Source organism: Pleuronectes platessa, chromosome 3 (assembly GCF_947347685.1).
Source record: "Pleuronectes platessa chromosome 3, fPlePla1.1, whole genome shotgun sequence".
NCBI classification, from domain to species: Eukaryota; Metazoa; Chordata; class Actinopteri; order Pleuronectiformes; family Pleuronectidae; genus Pleuronectes; species Pleuronectes platessa.
This window is the reverse complement of record NC_070628.1, coordinates 23,496,982-23,522,029: the sequence shown is the minus strand read 5'-3', so window position 1 is coordinate 23,522,029 and position 25,048 is coordinate 23,496,982. Positions and strand designations below refer to the sequence as shown.

At 42.2% G+C, this 25,048-nt stretch overlaps 2 protein-coding genes across 4 annotated transcripts in view; both read right to left on the bottom strand.

Annotated features, from left to right (window-relative positions):
• Positions 1-6,801, bottom strand: part of rgs12b (regulator of G protein signaling 12b) — a 28,679-nt gene extending 21,878 nt beyond the window's left edge. For 2 of the 3 annotated variants that reach the window (XM_053419031.1, XM_053419032.1), the window contains exon 1: positions 1,529-1,948. In XM_053419031.1, coding sequence (XP_053275006.1) covers positions 1,529-1,579 — 51 coding nt within the window. In that variant the 5' untranslated portion in view covers positions 1,580-1,948. Of the gene's footprint in view, positions 1-1,528; positions 1,949-6,258 lie in introns of those variants that run through there. The other variant, XM_053419033.1, reaches the window with a different exon arrangement.
• A 6,227-nt stretch (positions 6,802-13,028) lies between these two features.
• On the bottom strand, positions 13,029-23,275 carry LOC128436481 (regulator of G-protein signaling 12). The gene is made up of 6 exons (XM_053418207.1): positions 23,139-23,275; positions 20,296-21,572; positions 19,718-19,957; positions 18,418-19,410; positions 13,461-13,580; positions 13,029-13,034 (listed from the first exon to the last, which is right to left on the bottom strand). The coding sequence occupies exons 2-6, from the start codon at positions 21,379-21,381 to the stop codon at positions 13,029-13,031; spliced, it is 2,445 nt and encodes an 814-aa protein (XP_053274182.1). The 5' UTR covers positions 21,382-21,572; positions 23,139-23,275.
• Positions 23,276-25,048: the final 1,773 nt, after the last annotated feature.

Genomic DNA, 25,048 nt, shown 5'->3' with positions numbered 1-25,048 from the left:
GGAAGGCGGGTGACAGCAGATATCATCATTGACCTCAGCCGCAGTGTCAACATAAATCTCAATAGCAGAAGCCATGACATGTGTATTTGGTTTTCTGTCCCCTACACTAAACGTGGTGAAACATGGGACATTCAAAAATAAAAAAAGGGGGGGGATTTAATAGTATTTTAAAATGGACCCGTCTCAACATCTCCCCACAAACATTTCAAAACTACACTTTATATTCCAGAGTGAAATCCTCTGTGACAATTTCTGGAATACTGGGACAAAGCCCTACATTGCTGCGATGCACTCGGAAATCTATATCCACTCTCTTCGAAAGAAAGGAATGCGGATGATGTTTGTTTCCGTACAATAGAGCCACACAGAGAGAGGTGACTCAGAGGCTGAGTAGCTGATAAATGTCTCTTGTACCTGGCTCGCTGCCCTAAACACACCAGCGTCATGCAGGCAAATGAGGGAACAAGATTTAAACATAATCTGATTGGAAACCTCTGCCTAAACCCGAGCGCACACTCTCCCAGCCGTTGCTCGACACGCTGAATTAAGTGAATTGCACAAAAAATTAGTGACTCAGCTCACCTTTATCAATGCATTTCTCACTTTCTTTAACATCCACATTCACTCACACACAAGACGAGCCTTCGAGGTGAAATCTACAAACCATTTGACTCGCAGAGACGAGGACAGAAAAGCTCTTTCTGTCCTCTACTCCATTTGTTTCAATCCCTTGTTCTCTTTCTCTTTCTCTCCCGCCTGCTCTGGCCCCAGAAACATCTGGCTTTGAGAGGAAGAGAAACAGCCTCTGGCCGTCTCCAGCTCTTGTTGGTCTTTTCTTTCCTGTTGTCTCACTTTACCCTCACGCACACTTCCACAGTCTGCCACCACTGTGCCCCCTTTTCAAGAAAAAACACCAGACAGGCAGGACGTGTTGTTCATTTCATCTTCTGCCAAGTTTTTTTCCCAAGGTTCACAACCTCTCGTCTTCATTCATCTCCATTTGTCTTGTACGCGTCCTCTCATCCGTTTGTTTTCCCCTCTCATACGATCTAAAGGTGATGGATTCCTCTTATTCGACGTTGCGTATTTTGCTTGGTAATAGTCACCTTAGTCCTCCATCTGTCCCTGTCTTTCTCACTGGTGACCAGAACAAAACTGGAAAGCATTATGGTTTTGTGTTTAATGAAAGTTTTTTCTTTTGAATTACAAAGCCAGGATTGAAAAGGACACCTGTCAACCAGGACAAGTGGTGCAGGGTTTTTGTTGCTGTGAAGACATTCCGCTCTTGACACTTTTGGCAGCCTGAGAGCCAGACATTAGCTTGTTATTAAAAACTAATGGGACTTCTAAATCAGTGACTGCAGGAATATTTGAATCAAGCAGTGTTTAAATCAGCTTCTGTGGACATAAATAATACATAAATGATTTAATGAGTAAATGACTACGCAACTTAGTCTCACCTACAAGTTGTGCACAAGACCACTTGTGTGTCAGTATATGTGTGTTTGTGTATGTATGTACTACTCACTGCATTGAAGTTCCAGACCCGCTTGAAGGAGAGCCTCTTCCTCAGGCTCATCCTGCTCCCCTCTCACAGAGGAGGAAACCCACTAACTGCTCAATCTACATATGTGAACCACACACACACACACATAGTCACTCACACAAACAAACACACACACGCTGACAGAGCTTCTTCAGAAGCTATCTAGGGTGATGAGGATATTCATCCGGACAGCTAACTTGGATGGAGCCATTGCTCAGCATGTCCATGTCACACACATACACACCTTGGAATTAGCTTCACACACCAGGTCCCTCTCAACACCATATACACCTCTGCTTCTCGCTCTCACACCAAACTCACTGAGCGGACAGACTGACTAGGAAGTTCCATTCTCTAGCAGACGCACACACACACACCAACATACACACAGACACACACACACAGATCCGTTTCCATAGTGAAACGCCCCCATCAGGCAGCAGTTACAGAGACGGGGAGGGCACAAATGTCAGTCTGCCAATCACGCTGCAGCACAGCCCTCACCTCTCCGCCCTCCTCCTACTCCTGCCTGTTTAAAATCCCAGTTCGGCAGGTTTAGCTAAGATCACACTCAACGGTGATTTAAGAAACAAAGAGTCTTTAGTGGTTTATCATTTATAACCAGAGGAAGTGGAAAAGAGGGCAGGGGAGTAAAAAGAGACTTTTCATCTTAGGATCCACATGGAAATCTGCAGGTTTATTAAACTGACGCAACAAAGTCACTTCACTGGAGAGAGGGAGGTCATTCATGCTCTCTTTTACTCTCTCTCACATACAAACAAAGGCTGCAATTGAAGTTGTGTATATGGCCTTGAGCCTACACATAGCTCCCCCTAATTTCCTGTTATGGCCAAAAAAATTAAAAAAAGATTTAAGAGTTTCTGTTTCACCTTCTCTCATTCCACGACACTCTGTCTGTTCCATCTCACTGTCTTAGACTGTGATGACTCAAATAAAGACTCACAAGAAAAACCTTTACAGTAAACGTGTGTGTGTTTGTGAGTGTGTAACCTGGTTTAGCATAGGTGTATATGTGTATATATTTGTGGGGGTTCAATTTCCAATGTTCTTTCCCATAGGTAATCTAACACATTTTGTAGAGTTGTTAATGTGTCTGTGTGAGAGACTTTCCATGAAAAGAAAAATACAGTAAGTGATGTATGAGTAATATGTGCTCAAGCTTAGTCTGAAACATATCCGTCAGCACAGGGACAGAGAAGAGACAAGTGGCAGAGCGCCACAACAGATAAGACAAAGCTTAAGTTGGCTAAGTCCACATCCTGATGAGAAAAGGAGGAGATGACCGGAGACAAAAAGAGACAAAAAGAAAACAAAAGATGAAATATTTCTCATGTCTCACGCATCTCTTTACCTTAATTTCTGTGGTTTGACCAAGCAGCCCTGTTTCCTTTGTTTGTGCATGCATGTTTGTGCGTGTGCGTGTGTGTGTGTGTGTGTGTGCCGTAGATCATGGTCTTTTCTAGGACAGTTTAAAATAAAAAGGAAACCAATTCCTCTACAGATATCAGATTACACTGAGACAAAAGGACTACATATGAAGATAAACATTTATTTTAATTTTATTGGGGGGAGGAGGGGGGGAGGCAGTTTCTTTTATGTACTGTAATTAGAAAAACTCTTGGTGCTGTGTACTCCTGTACGGCCTGTCAACTGCACTTGCATCAACTAAGTGTTCATGCTGTGTTTAAACTGGTAAAAAAGAACAAAGGCACATGTCTAATACAGTTCATAAGGCGCACAAAATAGTGTCCCTGTTAGAAGTTGGACCACCAAGTGGAGCCCAAACAGCTTCAGAGGGTCTTGGCATTGACTCTACAAGTCTCTGGACTCTACTGAAGGGACAAACACTGTCCATTCAAAAGGTATTCCTTCATTTTGTGTTTTGATGGTGGTGGTGGAGTGTTGTCTAACATGATTAGACACCAAATCACATCTTGGTGTTGACTGTGAAGGCTATAGCATATTATTCACATAATTTCCATCCTCATCAAACCATTGACTTATGGTTGGGGACACTGTCATCTTGTTCCTCCACTCGCTTTTAGGTTTTCCCTTTTATTTGTATCATATATGTATATAAAGATGGAGAATGAATCCCCACCTCATCCCACTATCCAGAAATAAACAAAGTATCCTGATAGTAACTTGGCCATCTTGCCTATATGGAGCCAGAGTCAGGGGATGGAACAGTCGAATTGAGAACCAATCACAAATAAGTTTCAGCTGAAATAGGTCACATTAGACTGTTAATAGCATCACATGTCATCTTCTGTGCTGTCAAGATCCTGTCAGGTATTTCTAACTTTGTCTGTTTAGATGTAATTTACTGTATCTATGTTTTAACATTATGATGTACTAAAAAAGTAGGAGGTGTGCAGTTTTTCACCCACAATACAATTCAACATCATGTATGTACTTGATGTAGTACAATTTCTGGATATAAGAATATTCTTAGATAAATACACCAGACATTGTCTTTGGCCAGCTTCTTGAATTAAACAGCTGACAAATTAAGGGGTTTTCACTGCATTAATACAAATTTCCTATGAATCCAACATATTGTCATAAAGCAGTTCTTCTCACAAATTCACAGGGTTGCCCCTCGCTAACATATACAACCAGAGGGTTAGCATCCCTTATCTAAAGAATCGTAAAAAAAAATCGGATTAATTGCTATAGATTAATCTGTCAGAACATTGTTCAAACCTACCGCTGTTACCTTGCTATTTTTACCAATTATTTTTTGTGCGAATTTATTATCAAACTGAGGAACCTTTTCAAAAGTTTAATGCTTGAAATACAATTAGAGGAAATGAGAACCACTGTCTGCAATGATATTAAAAAGAATTTCAATTTACAGCAACATTACAGGATTAAAAAGGTGTTTTTTTCTGAACGGCTCAGTGACCAGTTCAGAAAAGTGTCAGCTCACTTCCAATCTAAGTCAAAAGAACTATGTTTTTCTGCAGAAGCGAGTTTATCACCTGGTGTTTTTCTTTTTTCCCCTGTGCAGAAAAACATTCAATAAAACTCAACACTGCCCTCTGCTGTTGTTTTTGAACTGAGACCTTAAACTCAATAACACTGATCCCTAATGACTGAGCGCATCAGCGTCTAGTCAAATGATATAAGTCAAAGTACATGTGTTGAACAAAATAACAGAAAGACTTATAATGCAGCCATGTGTATCTGATATTGTGTCACGGGTTTTCTTTCAAAACAAACTCAGTGGCTGTCTATTAAAGATGACACATAATGCCAATTAGCATTCAACTTAATATGACTCACATGTGTTGCTGCCTTTTATAATTAGATTTGAGACTGTCTAAAAATATCTAAGAAGAAAAGGGGAGAAATCATGAAAAACACAATGACTCATGACAAACACAGAAAAAGTGCACAGCTGAAGAGGAAGAGTAGTCACAAGTAGACCTCCACCAACCGACTGACTGGGACACTTGAGAGGATACTTGCTACTTTAAACCTCAAACTGGTGAGTTTTGTCGACGCTCTGTATCTGTGAGTCGATTTAATATGCAGGCCCGCAACTGACTAATAATCCCATGACACAGTTTGATAGTGCTGATGTGGTAAACTGTGCCCATCTGGCACATGACGAAGATAAAAAGAGGCACTTGTGTTTATTGAAAATCGGAGCCGCGTCTGATGTGACTGCTGGCCTCCTGAGGTGATTCATGTACAGGAGCAGCGCTGATTCTGTCTCATCATCTGATTTTCCTTCCCCAACTTACTGTACCCAGGGGATATCACGAGGAACACACACATACACAAGCAGTGACACTAAACACACACAGCAAGAAGACACACACACTGAAGAAGAAATGTGCATTCAGGTTCTTATCTTTGTGCGTCTGATTGTGTGATTATTCACTTTTTTACATTATAAATTAGGTTATTATTCCTGTGTGTGCGAGTGTGTGTGTGTGTGTGTGTGTGTGTGTATGTGAGAGAGTGTGTGTCTGTGCGAGGTCAAACGGCTTGCAGGCAGCTCTTTTCTTATTGCTGTGTTTTGTGAAATAATGTCCTGTGCTGCTTTCCACCAAACTGTCAAAACACACACACACAACACTACTGACCCATTACCATTAACTTGTGAGACATACAACTACACTAGCAATACACACACACACACACATTTTCTTCAGAACCACTGGCGCAAAATTGGAAAAGTTTCCTCATTTGAATTGATTGAATATACTAAACCAAAGAATCAACAGGTTTCCCTTTGACTCAGCGAAGCCTAAGGCAGCCTGGTGATTGGCCCATGCGTGTCACATGATCTGTCAATCCAGAGATAGACCTTGCAGCTAAAGTTGCAGTGCATTCAGTTCATTTGTACCAAAATCAATGAATACTAACCCATTATTAAAAATGTACCGACCCAAAAGAGCAACAGAGAAAAAGAGCAGTGACTAGCAGTCGCGTCAGCTCGACTGTTGGTGCTTGTAAAGCTTCAAAATCACAAGTAAGAGTTTGATAGGCATTCAAATTCAACGATATTTGACCTGTTCCAGCAACACAGATCTCGAACATAACAGAATGAGTAGCGAAGCCTTCATATCACGTATGGCAAGGGAGTCAGCTGTAGGATCAAATATTGGCTGTATCACATATAGGGAAACACGCACACACAATGTGCTAACATATGCACAACCAGCTCGTTTACTCACTGGATCAGCGGTCGTTTCAGAATCCACGCTCAAAGTTTGCTGCTCCATGAAGAAAGAGACTTGTAATCCTCAGCACAGCATGTGAGAGCTCCCCTCAGCACACATTTCATCAGCTGTTGAATGTGACTGTGTGTGTCTGTGTTCAGAGACGAAGCTGCAAAGCGGCAAAGCTTGATGGCTTTCAAATGTCCAAACCACTATAGAGTGTCGCTGTCGCTAGATTCCCCTTCCCTCTCGCTCTCATCCCCCTGCTCGCCCACCTCCTCCTCCTCCTCTCTCTCTATCGACTCCCTCGCCCTGCCTCTCTGCTCCCCCCACCCATCCTCTTTCACTGCTTTTCCACCCACCCTCGTATAATTTCTATTCCACCCACACTGTTGTGGGTTGAGACGCACGCAAACATACATACACACACACACACACACACAAACACACACACACGCATTCAAGGCGAATGCGGAGGCAGACCCCTTGCCATTAAGGAACGCACACACCCACAAGTAAAATCAGTGTGGAGTTGAATGCGTTACCCTCAGCGCTCCTCTGTCATCTGCTTAGTATGCCCTGCGCATGTCACGGGCACGGAGAGTAAACTGACATTCACGATGTGGGGCACAGAGGGGTGGGGGCACAAAAAAGAGGCAAAGCAGCAGAGTGAGAGGCGACAGGAGGACGGAGAGAGAGCGATGCAGACGACGAACCTGTCAAGCTTACAGCTGACAGCAAGGAGTGATCGTCTAACGATGATTGGAGTTAGCTGCATTCTTCAACATGCCTCGACTCTTCCTAACACCTCCACCAACCCTTCCCCACCACACATACACCCACACACACAACACACACACACACACACACACACACACACACACACACACACATATACACACAAATGCCCCTCCTGTCAGTCCTCCACCTCACTCACACTTTAAACTGTTAAATAACAAAGATAATATTACAAAGAAAAAGGTTTGCCCCAATAAGGCAAATCAGACGACTTCTAAAGGATCTGGGAACTGATTTGAAGAACTTTTCTGAAAGTCATTTTACTAGGAGAAGCACTACAGATAAAGGTCATTCATGTAGTCCACAGATAACTCAGGGCCTGTCCCAGCAGTTTATTTACAATGGTTTTCCACATTGGTGTGAGTTGTGTGTGAAAAGCTAGTCTGACTGACACCGAGATATAAAAGAGAAGATATTTGCTCCACCAGTTTTACATATAAAGATCATTATACTCATCATGGTTAAAGCTCCAGGAGAAAAAAGATTAGGTTATCAGGGTTATCTTAGATATGAGAAGTAAACTATGCAGGTATTAAAAAGACAGGGATGGTCTTGTGAGAATTTATGGGAATTGTAGGATTCTGTTTTTGATCCTTGTCTTAGAATTGGACTTAAAAAGACTTCTCTCATTTAAAACAAGAGATAATACATTAGAATACCATCCAGTGACTATATCACCTTAGATATCCTATATGCTTGCAGTGATGTTGGCAGAACTTAATGGTTTCAGGTGTTCTGCACCTTATAAATGGAATTAGCTCTCCTATAACTTGCGTTTTTCATAGTTAGACAGTACATTGTAACAATGTTTGGAGAAGTTCTATTTAAAATAAATCTGCCTCAAAAGAGAATTTTCCCCTCAGGGATCAATAAAGTAAGGCTGAAAGTATGTGTACTTGTTGCCCCATTAAGTAATTCACTAGTAAACCAATAGGTCTTGACAGTTGCGACTGTATTGCGTCTCCCTGTGACCCACTTTAACCCCCGGGGATTTCTTTTTTTAACGTTTCATGTTTTACAGTTTCCGGGGCTTCGGTTAGACTTTTCAGCCAAAGGAGGCCTGTGAACTTACTGTGAAGTTTTGGCTTTCAAGCCGGATTCAGTCCCAGACGTTCTCAGATATCAGAACTAAATCTGAAATGCCACAAAGTTATGTCAACTTTGAAAAGTTTTGCCGATAGACAAACATCTGGAGTGGTAGGACTCAAGTATGCAGATCATGAAAAATAATGATACAGGCAACACATCAAAACTCTTACTTGTGTAAAATGTGAGAAGAATAACTTCTCATATGCAGGAACCTGTGATTGTATTCTATATATTATATGATTACCACTCATGCATTTAAATCAGGGTGATTTTAAGTAATGTGCAGTTTAATAGAACCGAATCCTAGAAATCTTATTTCACTGTGCAATCGGAATATTTCAAACATCCTGACAATTTTAATATTCTGCCTAGACACATTCAATTTTGAATAGAAAATAAAATGTAAATCAGAATTATGAGCATGATGAGGTGAAGGGGCTGGGAGAGAACCCTCACCTGCAACACAGAGGATGAATCAGCACAGGTGAGAGCTGTTAGCTGATTGGTCCTCACACTTTAAAAGGCAGCGTCTTCGCTGCCTCAAGGCGCCTCAGACATTAGAGACCTGAGAGAAGCCGGACTCGGCTGAAAAGCGAGTGACTTTGTGTGTGATTTTAATTTATTTGTTTTTGCTCTTGTGTGGTGTAATAAATATGTTCAAGAGCAATCATTCCGTCTCTGGCTGTGTGTTGGAGAGCCCTCGTGGGATGCACCACTGCCACAGAGCAAAACTACTTAAAATATGAACATGAAACTTTTTTAATCACATGACTATTATGTCGCGCTCAATTATCCTTTTCATAAACCTTATGACCACTCAAGAAAGTTTTTGATTTGCCACGGCGGGCAGTAAGGATAAACACAGCCTACCTAACGTTTGTTACATGTATTAATGTGACAAAAATTCACTGGGACCAGAGGTAAAGTGAAGTAAATGGTCTCTAATTATATAGCGCTTTTTTTTAAAGCTTTGATGACCACTCAAAGCGATTACAGTTGTGTTATGCCATTTGCGCACACATTCAAACATTCACATGTATATATTCATTAGGGCTGTCAATAGATTAAAAGAAATTAACTAATTAATCTCACATTTTCAAATTCAGTAATCTATATTAACCACGATTAAAAGTTTGTTTTTCTTCTAAAGACTAAATCTTATAAATTAACAAGTAATCTTGGAATCTTTTTATGACTCAAATTCACTCCCCTGTGGCTCAGCAAGTAGACACAATCCTGGAAAACACAAGGAGGGAATTTGCAGTAAAATGACCATGACTATCAAAGATACCAACACACAACTGTGACTTCTGAAGCAACATATAAACAAACATCATAGGGATCTCAGCAGGTCTCCATCTGATTGGCCAAAGGACATACAGAGCGTGAACGCACAGCACATGAAACACCATTTATCACAGTTTAAGCCGTCTTTTTTAAAACTTTTTTTTGGTCAAACCACTGTATTTTATTGTAAAAATATTAATATGTTTTGACCTTATATAATAATAAGATAGCTAGCACTGGGCAAAAAATATCCTGGGCTAATTGAGACATTGGAAGATGCAGTCCTCATCAACCTCCCGGGTTTGCTGGGAGGTTGATGAGGCGTGCATCTTCAAAACCCTGAAATTGTTTCACCACTAAAAAGACGGCTTTGGACTTTCGAGGTCATGGTGCGTGTTTGCATGTGAGATCAGTTGAGACTTCCCACTTCTTCCCCACGGAGAAACAGACGGCATTTGTTTGTGGGGCTGTAAATCAATTAGCTTTGGAGAGGTCATGCACACACATACAAAAACAAGCACACAAACATTCCCACTACATTCTAAGAATTACGCTATAGACAAGAGAAGTTTTTTCAATTTTTTGATGTGTAAACCAAGTAATACTTCAAGTTAAAGGATATGTAAAGGTTTAGTCCTTCTGCTGTTTTTAATGTACCTACCATGTGGAACGTATATCTCGAAAACTTTTCATCTTATGGACTTTACAGTTGGTATATGTTAAGAGAAGTGCAATGCCGAGTTTGGAGTGGTTTGGACATGGTATATGCTCAATATTAACAAAATGGTAATAAAAATAACACCAGTGCTCTGTAGCTGTAAGTGTGTGTGTGAGTGGAAGGGGGGAGCAGAGTGCCTTAACAGTCAGTCTGAGGACCAAGTTGAACATGTCTTCTTCTATGTGCTCGGATAAACTGTAACTGGGTGAAACCGCGAGTCAAAAGTTGGCGTCAGATCCTTTAGATAATTCTGCATAACGGACTGAGACACAGGCATTCCCAGGAGTCATGGGAGCTGCCCGGTAATTTGTCTTCAAAGTAAAAGCACACCAGTCATTTTGTTGAAAGAGCTAGATAAGTCAACAGTAGTAAAGCCAATTCACTTTCATTGAATGACAAAATTGACTAGAAACCATGTAGGATGAACTAAAATTGTTTTCACTGCACCATAGAATGTATATTATGTAAATTCAGATAATTTAAAAGTCCACTGGAAGTGGCTAAGCTAGTAGGTGTAGCCACTCGAGTGTGTTAGAGGGTCAGTGAACGCACCTCGTAGGAAGATATCAGTGGACATTTAGGCAAAAATCACGGAGTAAATGATGCCGTTTCAAGTTGAATATGAATGCCGGGGCTTACGGACACCAGGATGACACCACACGAGCAGTATGGAGGCATGCTATGTTTTGTCGGTTGTTTTATTACGTCTGAAGTCTTGTTCGCCGGTTACTTCAATTGTATCGGATTCGGCTTCAACAAAGTTACACATGTAATCTTTTGAAAGTTTCTCTTAGCCTGTTTGTATGAGTGCAAAGAAGTTCATGAGGCCACTGTAATCCAGACACACACAGTTGCAGGAGAGCTGATGTGGACAGCCTGATTTCTTCCCTCTAGCTGTCATAAGACTTTGTCTGTTTGTTTGTTTGTGAGTGTCGCTATGTGTCTCATATGTGTTATGTGCTGTGTGTCCATGTAGGCCCTATAATGAGAAACATCACGAGATAAGATGGAACCCTCAAGCTCTTGCAGACACATGTACATACAGTATACACACACACACACACACACACACACACACACACACACACACACACACACACACACACACACACACACACACACACACACACACACACACACACACACACACACACACACACACACACACACTTCAATCGCTTTATGAAAATGACAGAGCAACAACATAAGGAGGACTATGTATGTAGATGTATGGTTTATATGCATCAGTGTGTTTTTGTGTTACCGACTTGGAGTGGGTTGCAACTTGATTGTGTATGTGCACGCCCAGCTCTTCATACAGTATGTGTGTCTATGTGTGTGTCTGTCCACTGTGTGTGTCTGTAACGCTTTTGTGTTGTGTCCTCACTAACGAGGAAAATGTCAGCTTATTGCTCATCAGAGCTCATTAGAAGTGCAGGCTAACACTTTGCCCCCCACCACACAGACACACACACATTAATACATGCGCACGCACGCACACACACAAGCGCACACACAAACACCAATCTTTCCGTCCTTCCCCCTCTCACAACACAAAGCCCTCTCTGTTAATCGACATTGCCAATGTGAAGCAAGAGAAAAAGGCCTAACGACCGGAAGAAAAAGGTAGAATAGAGGGGAGTGAGGGTGGAGGGGTTGTGAGGAGAAAAGACGAGAGAGACCATGGGATGGTCTGGCAGTGGGAGGGAGATACATCTACCCCTGTATAAAGCACTGGTGCTTCTGACATTACCACCTAATGACTAAAAAGAAATGAATGTGATTAATAATAATGATTGAACGAAACATCGCTATGTTTTCATTGCTGTTTGACTGTTAGCAGGAAAAACGCAAAACCTACTGAATCGATTTTCCTGAAATTAGGTGGAAGGATGGGGCTTGGGCCAAAAAACTAAACCTTTAAACTTTGGCACAGATACAGGCCAAACAGGAAAATATCACTTTCTTTACCATGTATTTTCAGGAAAAAAATCTATTCAGGGAACTGATTTCAATGATTATGTACATATTGGTGCAATTTGATTTTAAGGAGACTGGGTCCAACACTCTATTGAGAGCCTTTCTAGTTTTGTGATGTATTCTGTCGGCATAAGCTCAGTACAACATTGAAATTAACACTCTGTCAAATCACAAATAATTATAGTTTGAGGTGAAGCTAAACAACACTAGAAATTTGTGGGCAGAGTCTCTGGCAATACATGATTTACTAAGAGCATTTCCCCTTTATATGGTTTATAACTTTAAACCTTACTTTACACACTTTAATTGTACTTAAAATCAACTTGTTTGAAACCCATCTAAAAATGTTCTTAGCATGTAATGACTTGTCTCTCCCAGGCTCTCCCTGTCACTGTCTACTGAGCTATCCAATAAAGAAAAAAATTCCAAATATGTACAGTATATTAACCAAAACAAGTCTCACTACTGAAGGGACAGTGTGGGATCTCCTTATCTGCTCCAAGGCTGCCTCAGTATAGCCACTAAATGGCGGAAACGTTTAGCTTTCTTCTGATCTCTATCTTTGGACCAAAACTCCTGTTATGAGCCATGATCACAGACAGCAGGACTCTGTTTCTTGTCTCTCTCACACACACACACACATACAACATAAAACATACAATGGATAAAATGTATATAGATTCTGGAAATGAAACACCATAAATTTGAATCCCATCGTTATTATGATTCGTATAACCTTGTGCAAAGATTTACTGTGATAACCATGATAGCGGTCTATTGTATCATTTGTTGTCGGGAGTAATACAGCAGCTACTGCAGCCTTTCTAATTATAAAATGTTGTAAGAAGAACTAAATGGGCATATTGTTAGGGGAAACTCATGGCTCTCAAATGACTGGATATCAGGTCATTTCTTACAGCTAAAGGGAGAACAAAAGTATAATTCCTGTAACGGTATAGCCGTAGAGCACCCAGTCCGCAGAAATGCTTTTCCACTAAATGTGTGGCTGCAAGAAACAAACGGTAACCTCAGTAATCCTCTGCTATCTAATGAAAACGATATCTTAACCCAAATCTATATGCCTGACATGTCTCAGGGCTCTTTCTATAAGAAACCATTGTCCATGAGTATGTGTGCAAGTTGCCATGGCGATGTATCATGTGAGGATGTATGATGCTCATGAGCTGCTATTATGAGAGATGGATGGTGCACGTGTGGCTCAAATGTGACAACAATGCGGTGGTCAGACTGAGCTTGAGCACTGCGTTAACATACACTGTGCTCTGTGTTTGTGTGTTAGTGTGTGTGTTAGTGTGTTAGTGTGTTTGTGTGTGTACACTCTTACCTCCAAGTCGTCCAGGGAGCGGGCCATGCTGTGGCGTTTGGAGCGTCTGAAGGAGCGTCGGGCTGACGAGCGCTGCGGGAGAGGAGGGAAGCCCATTGTGAGACCACGGAACCGACTGCCCTGAGGGGACAAAGACACACATGTTCAATTAGCATTCAGAATGAAGTACAACAAGGGCAGTAGCCACTCATCAGACAAGCAAGCTGGTGATGATAAAAAAAAAAAAACTCCAGCAGGTGAGAACGCTCGAGGGGAAAGTGAGTGTCTTGCCTTCGTCAGCAGCTACTGCTGAGTTCCCAATAAGGTACCTCATCGTAAAGTCAGCGGAAATGAAAGGTTGACTTGGAACTTCCCCTATATGATAATGTATAATTGAATGTCTCTGAATGAATAGCAAACAATTATCATTAGACTTCTAGCAGCAGAAACAATGACAGAAAAGCAGATGAATGTGTGTGTGTGGGGGGGGCGTCTGTCGCCTGAGAAGTTCTGGATCAACAATTGGATGCATTTTGTGACGTCAACCCTCACTCTCTCTCTGCTCTTACGTATTTCTGTCACTCTTTACTGACACTATTCAGTGCACACCATGATAATAAAACATACACGTAAATATTTATGAATTAGAGCCTGACCAACGCATAGCAGATTTTAAGTTGATTACTTAATGTCTCCATTACATATTGTACCCACCAGACAGCACAGGGAAATTTACGTTTAACTTTAGTATCAGTAGAATATCCTAGTCAAAATTCTTTAAAAAATAATATGGCTGATATATCATGGCCAAATATCAAATGTGGTATTGGCATCACCCTTTCATTCAGAAAACTTACAAATGTATGCAAATATACATTTTGGGCAATAAAACAATACCAATAATGATTGCAATATACATTTGATCAATAACTATATAACACAAGTCATATATATGCATATAAGCACAACATTTATCTACTTCAGATTTGTGAAATGTGTTGCTGTTTGTCAGTTTTTGTCAGAAGACTTTAAAACCCCAACTTTCACTCAGTCACAAAAAACGTAAGAGAAATAATAATGAGACATTTATCGTGTTAACTATCGATATTGACTGATTTGAAAACTTATCTTGATAAAGGTTTCAGCTATATCGTCTAGCCCTATGCACAACAAAGATACTCCATAATAAATACTGCAACTACAAAGAACCCCAGTAGAGCATACCTCCTTAAATTCCATCAAGCGCCACCAAATTGCACACACTATTACATATCAGTTTCTTAAATATGTCTGATTCTTTCATTTCAAGATCCATGAAATATTGCCATTGAAATCACAGAATATTTTATGGGTTGGTCCATGTCCCATCCAGCCACCAAGTTTGATGGAAAGTAGTTATTGTGTAATCAAAAAACAGACAAACATACAGGAGGAACAACAAAGCATCCTCCTTGGCAGGGGCAAAGAACATTTATCTTATTCTTCTGCTTTTCTGTCACTATTTCTGCTGTAAAATCAAATGATCAATGTGATTTTTAATATTAGCACATGCAGTCTTGACAGTCTTTGTGCTGCTGCTGTGCCGGGTCACAACCATGGCAACCAGCAGCTAAAGTCTTACTTAATCTGTTAATAACACTGTAGTTCACTGATGGTTTTAATGCTCTGAGCTAAACAGGCTTTCCATCAAAACCTGTCTTGAGAATCTGTTTGTTAGTAGCATCCAAACCGTGTTCCAGTTGAAACATGCTTTTATCAATAACACGTTCATAAACAGCATGACACTATTTCCTGCACCCTGTGTGTGTGTATGTGTGAGAGAGTGTGATGGAAAAGGTGTTGCTGAAAATGCAATGTCTAAGTGTTAAAAGGTCACGAAAAGACACACATAGCACATACGAATCCTATATCAGAGCTGATATGAGGGGATGTGTGCCAGTTTGCCTGAAGCCCTGCTGCTACACATTCGTGCCTGTTTAAGACGCATTTTTCCTTTTCACTTAAATGTTAAATTCCACATGGTGGACACAGGCATGTATAGTCCTGTGTTTTATGCCTGCAGCAACATATTGTACTTCAGTCAACCCACAACCATGCATAGCAGAGAAACCCACACTGACACACAACCAGGGGATGGTCATGATAACAACAACACCTACAGAGCAAGAAACATAAGATTTAATTATCGCTCAGGTAGTGTCATTATTGTGTTTGCTCAGGGTACTCACACTGATATAAAAAATACACACAAAAAGAATGTGCACGTAAAGACTAATGCTGTGAGACTGGAATGAAGTTTAAACTGACCAGCTGCTACATGATGCCATAAAACTGTTGAGTAAAATGGGCACTAGAAAATTAGTCATTGGTTCATCAGGATTTATTGTCCAGAGACCATCTGACAATGATGTAACCACAGTGAGTAGTGCACTAAACCATAGAGGACAGGCTTGTGTAGCCTTCACAAGTTTACAATTAGCTTTTTAACAACTGTTGTTCTTCTGCTGCTAGAGAACAAGTAAAAAAACTCTCCTCTTCTTTCTATCCGCTCACAAATGGCATTTGGCTAATCTCCTTAAACTCAAGCAGAGAGCATACGCCAAAGGAGCCGTTAACTAATGAGTAATTAATCGATGTTGACAGTCAGGATCCAGAGGCCAATTGTGGCGCATGTTGATTCCAACTGGCTGATTAGGAACAGGTCTTGTTGGCATTTCATCAGGAGATGACCAGTAGTGTTGCCTGGAAACAAAGTCAACCCTTCGTTTAAGTGCGCGTGTATCAGTCAGCACAGATTACATATGGAGACACAAACATTCACACTTGATCTCCATTTAACCTGCTCAGATTTAACATCTTAATTATTATAGCACTTACGCTTAAGGCAAACTAAATTGTTTCTCAGAGAGTAAAGATTCTAACTATGAAAAGGAAATGATAACATGTTCATGTTGTGCTTGTTTTGGGTGTGGCTGCACCACAGCGCTTTAACAGAAACATCTGAAAGAAAGAACATTTTAGTGGAAAACTCAAACTCTGATCACACACACATACGGGGTAGATGTCAAAGAAACAAGGCATCTTTCCTGTTTACAACTGAAACAGCTGTCAACATAAGAGCGAAAAACAAACACACACAAATATTCCACTTATTTCTTATAAAAACAGACACTGCAGCAGTACAACGAGGCCTCATTGAAAACTGAAAAAAACGGAAGAAATATCTTTTAAATGAACGTGAAAATTTAGAATGAACAATGTGTCATATTCATAAAATTCAATTGCTTTCTCTATCAATTATACATTTAAGTGTTTTTTTCCAAAATGACATTTCCTTATAATTCCCAGCCCATGAGTAAACTATAGCCACATCTACTTCATTTTTACAGATTCATGTCTGGTACCATACACCGTATACAGATAGTATATCTTTTATTCCCAGTTGACAATGGAGGTGCATGAGGCTCGCAGGGAGGTTTATGGTTTAGATGATAAAACAGTGCCACCATGTGGCAGACAAAAGCAGGTAATATAGGAAAACAACTTACATTTGCTACATATACTGGAGGAAGCAAGTCAGAGATAATATCATTGTAATTCTTAAGTATAAAGTACATGGAAGGAAAAACTAACATCTCTGCTACAAGTAATCGTGGCTTCCTGGGACAGCTTTCAACACTCTGTCCACAGTCTGAGAACATTGTTCAGAGAGGTTGACGTCCAACCTCCTGTCTACTAACCCTGACCTTGTAAACAATTGCTCTGATTTCCCCCTGCGGTTTCCCCTCGGACCCTGTCCTCCACAAGTTTGACTGGGGGAAGCAACAACCTCCTTAAGTGTCAGGGACAAACAGGAAACTCATTTGTATTAAATGCAGACTGAGACGAGGCAGATCTTTACTGGCTACTTGTAACGACTGACCATTTTTACAAGCAATTCAGCTGATGGGTTGTAGGATATTTAATGTATAGGATATAACGTATAATGGAGACTAGTTAATGCTTCTGAAATGTGTTTTTCTGTTATACTAAGATTCATCGAACTTTCTCTTTTATACTAATATATAACCTGGATTGAAGATTCAGTGTGTTCTGAATTTCTCTTGTTATATTTGATTATGGTTTTTAAAAGATGTCACTGGCTTCTACCACAACCCACACATACTTAAACATTTATGTATTTTTATATATATTGTGTGAAATAAACAAAATGGTCTGTATTTAAAACAGTCTGGGTTTATATAGCACTTTTCTAGTCTTGTTGACCACTCAAAGAGCTTGACAGTACAGTTGTGCCAGTGTTTCACATACAAATTCACACAGTGCATGTATGTGCAGCACTTTATCATAGGCATCCCCTGCTCCTACCACTGACTAATTACGGTGGGAAACAGGTGGTTTTCAGGTGAAGGCAGATGGCCGGTTGGTGCATAATACATGACCTGATGATACCGGAGCAGTGGGAATAAATAACTTATCAATTCACTTGTACTAAGTCTGGGTAGAGAGCCAACTGCGGCATTCACATTATTCAATACAGCACAGGGACGTTTGCTGAGGTGAATGTTGTTTATTACAACTTTAAACACCACTGAAAAGTTTCCCGTCTAAGTGAGAGAACTCAAGTTTTCGTGCCTTGAGAGAGAGGGTGAAAATGCGATGGCTAACAGAGGGATACATACAGATGGATTTATAGCCTCAATAAACTGTAGCCTTGGACATACACTAGTCAGGGGAAATTTCCACAGCAGAGGGGTGTGATGAGGATTCTACCTGCCGCCCGGGCTTCTCAGCTCATGGTCAGATTTAACACGACTCTTCCAAAAGCCCCACAATCCACTACTGGCACAGGGAAACACTTCAATGAATGCCCTATTATGGAAACCCTGGCTATATAGCAAGTATAAAAAGTGAACGTGGTAAGCATTGAATCTAGAGTCTTAAAAAACAAATGTTTATGAATTTGGGCTATTCTTACCTTTTTCTCTCCCTCCTTTGCATTCCTCCGTTTCTTCTCTCTTTCACTTCTCTCTGCTCGAGGCCTCTCCCTGTCTGCAGCGCCAAACAGCTTCTTGGCCCACTCATCTTTCTGAGCGGCCAGCCGTTGGGTGTGGGAGCTGGGATGTGCCGGAGGAGGTGGCTGGCTCCCTCCAGGTGGTGGCAGGTGGTCTCCCGGAGCTAGTGGAGCCCGGTAGCGGTCTGCAGGGATCTTATTCATGGGTGGAGGCAAGGTGCTGCAGTTGGCCGATGACCACCCGTCAGTGGATTCAGCATAAGACTCCTGGTCGCTGCTCAGGCCCTGGAGGTGGCTGTTGTGGTGCTGCTGGCGCCAGTCTCTAAGCACATGGACTGGGAGCCACCGCTGTGGCTCCACCCCTACTGCTCCTCCAGCCCCTCTCTTTTCTCCTCCTCCCACAGCTCCTCCCCGCTTCGCCAGTTGGTAGTGGTGAGGGTGGACCCCTCGCGAATGCCTGCTGGAGACATCAGGGTGAGCCAAGGGTAGAGGGTGAGGGAGGTCAGCCAGGTGTGGGTCATGGCGGTAGTGGCCATTTCTCAGAGCTGGCGGAGGAGGAGGAGGAGGAGGTGGGAGAGAGGCGGCGGCTCCTAGGGTGGGGCTCCAGGCCTGCTGGGAGGAAGTAGGGCTGTCCCAGTGGCGTGGCCCAGAGATGTGGTTGTGATTAGGAGGACCTCCGAGGTCCACTAAAAGCACTCGGTTGCTCTTCTCCTCTGGTAAAAAGTTGCCAATCCCACTATCACTGTTGCTGCTGGTGCTGTGGTTCTGTTGGGCGTCGTTGTCTGGATCGTGGAAGGCCCGGGCCCGAACCCCCTCAATGTTGTCGCCCATGTCTCGGTAGAGGACAGAGACAAACTGGAGGAGAGGCTGAGAGCTGGGCGGGAATTCCAGGCAGCCTCCTGTGTCCGGGTCGGGGGTACACTCAAAGCCAAACCTCCTGGCTACACCTAAATGGACCTGAGGAAAAAGCAGTCACCATAAGAGTGTGTATGGGTGGATGTGTGCTGTCATATATTCACTTTTTCTCCATGACAGAAATGCATATATTCGGTAGATGTTTTGTATTCTTTTAATATAGGCCACTCAAAGCAAATCAATGTACAGTTTTTCCATTCACACACATTCATACATTGCATTTATGTGCAGCATTTTCTCTATCACACACACTGTTGGCACACCCTTCATCTTTTGTGTATCTTTTTGGTCTGTGATTTTGTTTTATTGCATCTTCAAGAGCAGCCTGGACTTGAGTCTCTCTCGTTACCTGGTGGTGACAGAGGTCTGGGTCCACGATGAACACGTGACAGGAAGTCCTCAAACCGCCATCTTCATCTTGTCCGTTGCTAAAGCGATGATAGTCGTGGTCGTCGGTGGCCTGCATCGTGACCAGTCCAAAGAATCGCCGATCGTCGGGACAGCAAGCACTGAAGGCTAGTTTCTCTGCAGGATAGGTGGCCAGGACCAGACCCCTGTCACTGCATAGACGCACACTGTCATGCATGACCTGGCCGGATATAAGAAATGTATGTTAGTACCTGTTGCCAAGGGAAATAATGAGGCAATAACAGATTCCTGACATCATTATAGACACTGTTTAATCTGCTGAAATAGTTCAAAGTAAATGTAATAGTTGCTTTTCTAACAGCTCTATGTTTAAGGCTCATAGATCTGCAGACAAAGACATTTTTCTAAATTTTGACTCATTCAAGGCCTATCAATATATAATTTAAAGGCTTACAAAGAAATAGTTTTTTCAATTAAGCTATTGTTTTTTTAAACTAGATACAAAATACAGCTAACAAGCTTTTTTCCTCAGATGGGTAAAGAAAGATTTAGATTCACCTTCATTAGGACCAATGAATGAATCTTTTGCTCGGCTCTGAGACGCCTCATGCTGGCCCTGATGGCCTGCAAGCTGTCATTCTCTAAACTCGTCCCAGAGGAGGCCAGCTCAATGGAGCCCAGGTAGCCAACGATCATGCCCACGTTGAGGATGCCTTCGCCAGGCTCCAGGCCCAAGTCGCCCTCATCTCCTACATCTACGTCTTGCTCTTCATGCGGGTCGATGTGGATGTGACGGAAGTCTGATTCCAGGAAGACTGAATCGTCATTCAGAACTTGAGCCATCTCCTCCTCAGAGAGCAGGTTGGGATTGCTCTGGGTACAGGAGGAGCTCCGATACTGTGGGAACTCGGGATCAGACAGAGGACGAGGCTTTGATGATGAGCTAACCCCCGGCCTCTCCTTGTCCGAGCTACTGGACGACTGGCTGGAGTTCTCAAAGATCATGTTAAAGATTCCTCCGGACTGCAGCTCGGCCACCACCTTCTCTGCCCTGTTGATGCCCAGCTGCTTAGAATCCATTTTGGGTTTGTACAACCCCCCACGAGCGCCACAGCCTGACCTGCTGTTATTGTTATTGTTAACACTGTTGTCATAGAAGCCATCCAACTCATCATCGCTCGAGCATGAGTCCAGGTGAGATGCTCCCAAAGTAGTGCTGCTGTGATGGCGATTTCCAGCGGCGCGTTGGTGGTGATGGTGGCGCCTTTGACGTTCTCCCTCAGCGATGACTAGTTTCAAAACACCAGAGCAGCGTCCAATCAGCTTGACCACATCTTCATGTGAGGCCTTGGACACATTGATGTCATTAACAGAGAGGATGTGGTCTCCAGAACGTAAGCCCACATAGTCTGCAGGGCTCCCTTTCAGGATGCAGCTGAGGATGCATGGGCCTTGACCAGAAAGAGTAAAGCCGTACCCTGTCCTCCCTCGTGCCACCTCCACGGCGTGGATACGGCCCTGCTGGTGCGAGGAGGAGGTAGGGGGAGGAGGAGGCAAGTTTGGCCCACTTCCGCCACACGGGCGCCTCTTGGACGATGCGTCTGCTGGCCTCAACATTGTGCCAGGGAGATTTCTCGAGTCCATTGATTCAATAAGTTTCAGTTAGTCATCATTCGTCTCCCGGGCTCTGCACAGGCAGAAACACAAGGAAATATCCAGTGAGCAGCGGTCCTGAATGCAGCAGGGGAGTGAGAGTTTGGCCTCAGTTCTGGCACGTTCTCGCTAGCCCTCCCATCCTGGTGTCACTTTCTGCTCCAATTCATGGGCAAGTTTACCTGCAGCACAAAGGAACAAAACCAGGTCAGGGGCAGTTTTTACTTCCACAACATGCTCCTATTCTCTCTCAGTTAGTGACTCGATAAATATAAGAAATTCGATTTTATTTTAAAACACAAACACAAAAACACACACACAAAATAGGCTAGGCAGTAAAGACTACAGGTTCAGTGTGTATTCAGGTGCTTCTAAACACACACCTATGAATACCATACTCCAGCCCTGCCAACAAATCCTGCAAACCGGCTCACATCAGACATCCAAAAAGGGGAGACTTGAATCAAAACAAGATCTTACATATATCCTCATAAAATATCCCTGCTTTACCACAGTGGCTTCTGTGGTGATGAAAAAAAGTGATGAAAAAGTGTGGTGCCCATTCTAAACCTTCAAATACTGGTCTGTATTAATGCTCTGAAGCTACTTCAAAATTATTCGTTATTAGTTATATTAGTTATTAGTGAGTCGTCCTCAAACAGGTCAGGTTTTATCGTTTGTGTGCTGGACGTTGTCTGCAGAGCTTTTCATAAACAGTCTATGGTGCAGAGTGAGGTTGGAAAACTTTGTGGTCATCCTACTTGGTTTATCTGAAGTGAAGATGTCAATGTTTTTTCATAAAATAAAACTGATATTTGCTTCATTACTGTTTGGTGTGAAGATTGTGTGGATTGCTGGACAGAACGTAACACCAAAGTGCTACAGAGCGCGGGTCAGCTCATTCAAGTTCTATCAATGTTGAACTGTGAGTCCAAACCACACCAACTTCAACACTGCACTTCCCTGGACCACAAACAACACACATACCAAGTATCAGAAGCAGAGATTTTTTTTTTACACGGTGGCCGGGAGCAATGCAAAATAAGTAAACACATGCAAACAAATAAAATAACCTTATCATGCACTGGAAAAACGTGACAACACGTGCAAATATAGAAACGCACAACAAATAGCTAAAAATGACAACTGAAATGTTTCCAGGGGATCAAAAAAGGTGACGACCCTGGCTGTGGTTCAACGCTTTGTGAAGTTATTGAAGTCTACTACTTGTCAGTGGTGATGGAACTTCACAGAGCACTGAATTTCAGACAGGTTCATCACTTTTTGGGGTCTCCTGGAAACATTTTGTGTGGTTTTGTGATATTTGCAGCACGTTTCTGTATTTAGAAATAGATTCTTATCTTAATTTTCATGTGTTCCTTTCTTTTTGCATGCGTATTCTTAATTTGCAGTGCGTTGAGCTCTATGGACTTTGCACATATACAGACAGACAGACCTTTTCTGAATTAGTAGGTAGATTAATAAACCATTGATGACCTGCAGTGGATGTGACATTTGCCCATAATGACGATCACGTTAAGCATGTCAGAGATGAACGGATGAATTGAGACTATCCAGTATCCAAAATGCAAAAGAATATGTGAAATGTTTATTCTAGCATACATGAAGTCCTGAAGTAGATCGAACAGCCTGTCCGGCCTGTTGAGGAGATCAATACAACTGGTTCTGGACTGTTATTGATTATTGATAGGTTCAGAGAGCACATGGACGGGATGGGACAGACACACCTGTGCAGGGCGGAGTCACAGCAGCTCTGTCCAGTCATACATGTGTGTTCTGAACAGGGGCGTGTCCTCACCTTACAGGTAAATCACCTACACACAGCAGACAACACCTGAGACTCGCAGGGAACTTCAGCTTTTCTACGTTAGAACAGACGTATCTCTCATTCTCAACGCAACCTGCGCCCCGCGTAAGTGTTGAACGACTATTTCTCCATAAAGAGCCTCCGACTTTTACTGGAACCTGTTGCATACGGTTAGCTGCCGAGCTAACGTTAGCTCAGTTAGCTCTGCATGCTAGTAAAGTTAGCGCTGGTAGGGTAAAGGCTCCTGGTTGGATAAAAAAACACACCACGACTTTCTCACCATACAAACAACGTCATGCTCCCCTCGCGTCGGGTCGTTAAACTTTTAAAACCCTTTGTTTTTTCTTGCCTTGACTTGAGGTTGAAAAAAAAAAAAAGTGCATCCATCCATGCTGAAATCTTAGTCCCGCCCCCCCGCTTCCCACATCTTCGGAATGTCGGCGCGTAACCGAGGCGACGGCACTGTACACAGACTTTCGCCTCCCGTCATTGGCGCGCGGAGCTGTCACTCAGCAGCGGCAACAGTTGTGCGGACAAATTGACGAAAGTTCGACTGAGAAATCACAGATAAAAGTAGCGAGAGTAGCTCGTTCCACAGGTGTCAAAACGTACAGTCACAACAATGCCCCCGTAACTTCATTTACAGAGTCATACTAAGTGTTATCAGCAGCAGGGCGCGTGTAGAAATCAGTTTCTAACCAGCTTGAAGATGGGAAACTGCTAAAACAAGCTGTGGGTTTGAAGAAGGGACCGCTCAGGGAAAAGGTGGATGCAGGGTTTGTTCTTAACGTGACGATAAATAAGTTTGGTGAAGCGGATCACTCCAGAGCCGGAGAATACAACAAAAAAAAACTAAATGACTTACTTGATTCCGTCGGACGGTGATGCTGCTCGGCCAGGCTCCATAGTTGAGTAGCTAAGGTCGGTTCGGTAAACTCAGAGGGACGATGGGTAAACAAAAGAAAAGGCTGCACCATCTGGCGAAGTAGCCTTAAGAGGGAGGGAGGGAGCGAGGGAGGGAGGGGTGTTCAGGGTGGGCAGCAGAGGGGGAGACTTCAAACTGATGAAATAATACAAGTTCATTTGATAGAGGTTTCATCCAGGGAGCTCAAATGATCCATTTATACTTGTGTGTGTGTGTGAGGAAAGTTTATCCAGGCTGCTCACACTAGCAGTCACTTTTTAACACTCAGACTTTGTTAGTTATTTTCTTTACAATAGATAAAACGACATGGTTCAACAGCATTGTTAGCAAAACTTCATTAACTAACTTCTTTAAGAAATCTGTACCTCTGAGGGGTCAAACTGTCTTTGATTTTTCAGTTATTTGAATTATGCAATTTAGAGTTGCAATAAGGCCTCTAAAACAATCTAAAGCATTGTTGGGACATTAGATAATTTTCTATCCGTAAGTTCTACACGTCAACACATCTTTAATGTACAAGCTGTGGCACAACTTCCACATCCCAAGTTCTATTTCAAACTAGAGAAGACAAGTTACAGCACATCACATCTGAAGATTTGTTCTGTTTCAAAAGTTGATTTTGAAATGTATATTTCTATAAGTCTATAAAATGATCTAAAGCATTGTTGGGACATACTTTTATTTTCTATTCAAGTGCCATCCGTTTGTTTTTATATTATTTGAACATTGTCTGTTTGTCCTGATATTTAAAGTATTTGGTGTAAGTCACACAGATGACATGATAAAGTCTAAAGTTCAGCCATAAGTTTTTTCCTGTACATACAGTTGCATTGTACCTGTGCCATTGTGATTTCAGTGCTTCATGAACCATATGGCAGCTGCAGTAATCCTGTTAACACCCTTTT